Source organism: Lycium ferocissimum, chromosome 11, assembly GCF_029784015.1.
Source record: "Lycium ferocissimum isolate CSIRO_LF1 chromosome 11, AGI_CSIRO_Lferr_CH_V1, whole genome shotgun sequence".
Taxonomy (NCBI): Eukaryota; Viridiplantae; Streptophyta; class Magnoliopsida; order Solanales; family Solanaceae; genus Lycium; species Lycium ferocissimum.
The window spans coordinates 17,170,229-17,175,164 of record NC_081352.1 but is presented as its reverse complement, the minus strand read 5'-3'; the positions used below and the strand labels follow the sequence as shown (position 1 = coordinate 17,175,164).

The following is a 4,936-nucleotide window of genomic DNA, read 5'->3' as shown; positions in this document are numbered from 1 at the left end:
ACAAAGAGACTAATTAAATAAATAAATCCATTGTTGTAACAACTTAAAACTTAAAATATGATGGTTCCGCAATTCAGCGTAGTATAAAACATGCATTTTTTTTTTGTGCGGAGTGCCCTTCAAATGCACTCTGGTCTTTAATTTTTGCCCCTCAAATTGCTGGTCATTAATTTTTGGCCTTCGCCTAAAACTCCTAGGTTCCGGGTTCGAACCCCCGCTCAGTCAAAAATTTAAAAAATTTCGTCAGGTAGAACTTGGATTCGCAAGGCAGAGTTTCGCACTTAAGGCAGAATTTTGCCTTCAAAACTCTGCCTTAAGGCAGAATTCTGCCTGAATGTAAAATTTTGCCTTAAGGCACAGTTTTGCCCAAAACTCTGCCTTAAGGGACAGTTTCCTAAGGCATAGTTTGCAGGCAAACTCTGCCTTAAGGTAGATTTTTGCAGGCAAACTATGCCCGATGGGCCAGAGTTTGTAGGCAACCTCTGCCTAGCGATTTTTTTTTTTTTTTTAATTTTCGCCTGAACAAAAGTTCGAACCCGGAACCTTGAGATTTCGGGGAAGGGCAAAAATTAAATACTTTCATTTTGATGGACAAAAATTAAAGGCAACCCCAAAATAAGCGTATTACTGCGAATTGCCCAAAAACATGCATAGTTCCTTCATTCAAGTCCCACGACTATCAATTATCAACAACTATTTCATATGATTCGGGAAAAAAAAATGTAAATTCCGGCACGTCCTAACTTCTAATTAACGATCTAGCGAAGCGATTTAAGTAGCCTTAACCTAAAAAATTTGCGGGGTACTTTATTGGGAATTTTACATTATATAATCGCTTACCAAAATAATAGCCAAGAAATATATATTTTTTGCATACTCATCTATAATTTATACATAATATATACCTATTTAGTACATATAGTGTATATTTTTTGTATATTTGGCTAGTGAATGTAATTATTTTTTACTGACTGGCCAAATGTTAAACTTTCGCTACTTTATTTGGACACTACCATGCATTTAACTTGTAGCCACTTTCTTAAAATTTGTACACGACTAGCCAAATGTAAAATTATTTTTGGCCGGCCGACCAAAATGCCCCTGAACTATTCGAAATAAGTCAGGTTTACACTCCATTACGTTTTTGGCTAAAAAATAATGTCCTTTCCATTATATTTTTGGCTAAACAATGCCCTCCAACTAACTAAATATTAACACTCTTGAATGCCTGGCCCTCTTGGCTGAAGTGGAAGTAGTGGAGCTTTGCCACCCAAGTCGAGCATTAAATGGAGTGTAAACCTAATGTATTTCGAATAGTCAAGCAGTAGCTGATGCTATGGCCAAGCATGGAAAGACCATGGCACATAATGATACACTAAATATTAGGACTTATGTAGCCCCCTTCACCCCCCTCCCCCCCACCCCACCCCCTGTTTCCTTAACATGTTTAGTACTTACTAAATAGAGCCAGGCCTCTGCCAGGCATTTAATATATTTTTTTTTTGTATTTCCTACTTGTACTTTGTAATTCTTATGTTATCAATAAAATGCTCGACTTAGCAAAGAAAGTTCCGTTATAGATCATATAACATATACTATAAAATAGACACCCTGACGGAAAACTTGATAAGAATTCCTAGGTCTCTTCACTTACATATCTATTAGCCGCCATAGTGATACATACTAGAATTGTTTAATATCACATATTACGTAAAGGAGAAAAGATTAAGAAAAAACGAGGAAGAAAAATTATTGTAGTATCTTCTTTCCTTCTTCTTTTTTCCCTTCTACCTCAGAAGAGATTCAAGTACCCTCGTTACCAATTAACTGGCGATGAGTGAGGATAGTGAGCTCTCCGGAGCTGATTATACCTTTGAAGATCGAAATTATGAACTTTCATGAGTCGTTTCTGCTTTGTACTAAAACGTGCCTGGAAGAACCCTTCAAAAGAAGGCTCTTTGGATGTCTTAAGGAAGAAAGAATAAGCAGCTACGAAATATGTAGACGTGAGGTAGAAACAAATTGGTTCCATAACATCCCATGTTAGGTCCCAAAAAGTGAACCTCATAAAAGCTATTGTCTGAATTACAAAGAAGCCAAGTCCACACCACATCTCCCTACGTACCAATGATTCTGCTTTCTTGTCAATAACTGTTTTTTGTTCCTTCATTTGTTGAAGCTCCTTGATTGTTTCTGTGTCATGATTTGGGTTGGCTAAGGGAATTGGCATTAGTTCGTTCATGGCTCGTACTACCTGTAACCAACAAAAAAGGTACCAAAAAATTTACACAAACGTACTCCATCCACCTCACCAAAGGCGGAGACAGGGTTTTTTATTATCTTTTATGGGTTCTGGATCACAACTTTTTTTTTTTTAAAGATAATTGTAGTTTAATGCCTTTCGATGATCTAATTTATAAAATAGCCATCAAGTGTATAAATTTTATATATTAAGTATAAATATAGATATATACATATAATATAAATACAACATACATAACAAATATACATAATTAGTGTATAGATTTTCTATATTTCGGCTAGCGCCTGTATATATCAAATGAACCTTTTTCACTGAAAATACAGTTGAGCTAAAGCTTGGATTATGCCGAAACCGTAATTAAAGGGCTGGCTCCGCCGCTGCACCTCACACTCATACTTTCCAGTTTTTACTCCACAATTATTTTATAATGAAAATGGATTTAACTTGTATAGTTTGCTATATGTGTGTGTGTGAAAATTCACAATATTTTTTCTTCATAAATATAGAAGTCTAATTAAACTCTAATGACGGTGATCTGCCTATTTAGACAATTGAAGAGTGAAGACATCACGGTTAAGTCCTAAAGTTTGTTACTATTTGCGTTATACTATTTCTCCAAGAAGAGGAGCCCTAGACAACTGTCTAGTATAGCACAATATGTGGACCTATAACTCATATAAGCAACAGATTTACAACTGAAAGATGGGGCTTTCTATGACATGTATGACTACTCAAACCAAATCTGATTATGACTCCATTCTCTCTTTCTCATCAATAAACAAGTACTCCCAATGATTTCATGTTTCTCCTTTTGCTATATTTGGAAATAATATGCTCTCTCCATTCTAATTTACGTGACATATATAGTTTGAGTCGCCACCATGTTTAAAAAACAAAAAAGTTCTGGTCAACCTTAAACATGTAAGCTTCTTGTGAAAAGTATATAAGGTTAATTTTTCGAAAAATTAAAAGTGTATGATCATTCTTTTATAAATAATTAAAAGAATCTGGAGTAATTAATAAAATCTGATTTAATAAGACGGTTTTTCGGGTCTTTGAAAACAGTCCAACTGATCAACTCCTCACAAAAGTCACCATCTAAATTCAGAGATCTGGAGAGACTGTGTCTCACTTTCCTGTCAATATATGAAAACTCTATCAGTTTTCGGAACCTTAATTTTAATCAAAAAATTAAACTAGTATGTAAAACAAAAAACATTCTTATAAAATAACCAATCTAACATTTGTAGATTATTCAGTGCACTTAATCTTTATTTTTATCTATCACCACAAGATATAACAAAATTAAGAATAAAAATTAAACCAACCTGATCAGGCCTGAGAAAAACAACGTTTCCCAAAACCATCACATCTCCCGATTCATCCAACTTCTTAGCAAACTCCATTCCTTGATCATCATTCGAACATGTTTCATTACATATTTGAATAAATTCAGAGCACAAAATCCAACTCTTATCAATTTTCCTTAGCCTCAATTTCAACATCTCAAGTTGAGACAACCTCAAAATCTTTCTTGCATCCGCCACGGACCCCACATCCAACTCCTGTCTGGGTGGAGCCCGCGGATGCAAGAGTCCATTAAGTCTCATTATGTCCATCACACGTAATTTTTCGCGGAGTTTTTCTCCGGTGGGTAGTGACCTGATCCCTGGCGAGGATGCCAGTGATTGGTGAAGGAATCGCCGGGGATCAGGCGTTATAATTGTATCAGGACTCGTAAAAACAGGGAATTTTGTTTGCACCGTTGATGAAGAAGCATTAATACGGCATGTTGTTAGAGATGGTGCACTAAATTTGTATGCACTAAAAATACGTTGTGGTAGTGTTTTCTTGAACGCCATTGATATATAGGGATTGTAGATTGCTTTTGATTTTGATTTAGGGTCATAATATAATAAGAAATTACAAATCTTTTTTAGTGATGAAGGTAATGAACTCCACATATATATAGGTCTTCTCTATGAGACCAGGTTCATAATGAAAACACTAAAACGTGGGTATTTCAGTATTTTCTCATTTTTTTGATAATTGCATTTTTTGGTGATGGATCAAGCATGACCGTCTGATTGTTAGGAAAAAAAATAGTCAAAAGATTAAGGGGTAGCTATAGAGACGTGGACTTGAGTCGATTATTCGTCATGACTGACACGTGTCAATTAAGGGTGTATATAAAATTGCTGACGTCATACAGATTAAGAAAATTAGAGCAACTTAATTATGGTAACTTTGTTAACAAGATCGTGTCGCCACATATATTCGAGGTGGCAGGTTCCGAAAGAGTTGGGACTTTGCTAATGCTGGCTGTTTGTTACTTTTTCAGTTAGTTGAATTGTTTTATGATAAGGTAAGAAATTAACGTAGCCTTGGAAAATCGAAATTGGCGCATTCGTTGTTTGAAGTTGAAGAAACTACTAGAAACTTATTACAATTAGGAGGAGAGATGTCATGACACAAATTTTGTAGGCCATAATTAGCATTTGAAGTCTCATTACCTCAAGCGTACCATGTTCTTAACCATCATAATTCATCGTCGAAGTAAAGCGAAATAACTGAAATGCAATCAAATAAGTCAATAGTTCAAATGAAATAACCAGCGGAAATCCAACAGTACATGTTTGACAACTCACCCATATCCCGAATAGACATAAAGAA

At 35.3% G+C, this 4,936-nt stretch overlaps 1 protein-coding gene across 1 annotated transcript; it reads right to left on the bottom strand.

Annotated features, from left to right (window-relative positions):
* Positions 1–1,713: 1,713 nt before the first annotated feature.
* On the bottom strand, positions 1,714–4,179 carry LOC132037525 (calcium uniporter protein 2, mitochondrial-like). The gene is made up of 2 exons (XM_059428051.1): positions 3,592–4,179; positions 1,714–2,254 (listed from the first exon to the last, which is right to left on the bottom strand). Exons 1-2 carry the CDS (start codon positions 4,123–4,125, stop codon positions 1,817–1,819), a joined length of 972 nt encoding a protein of 323 aa, XP_059284034.1. The 5' UTR covers positions 4,126–4,179; the 3' UTR covers positions 1,714–1,816.
* Between the last annotated feature and the right edge of the window lie 757 nt (positions 4,180–4,936).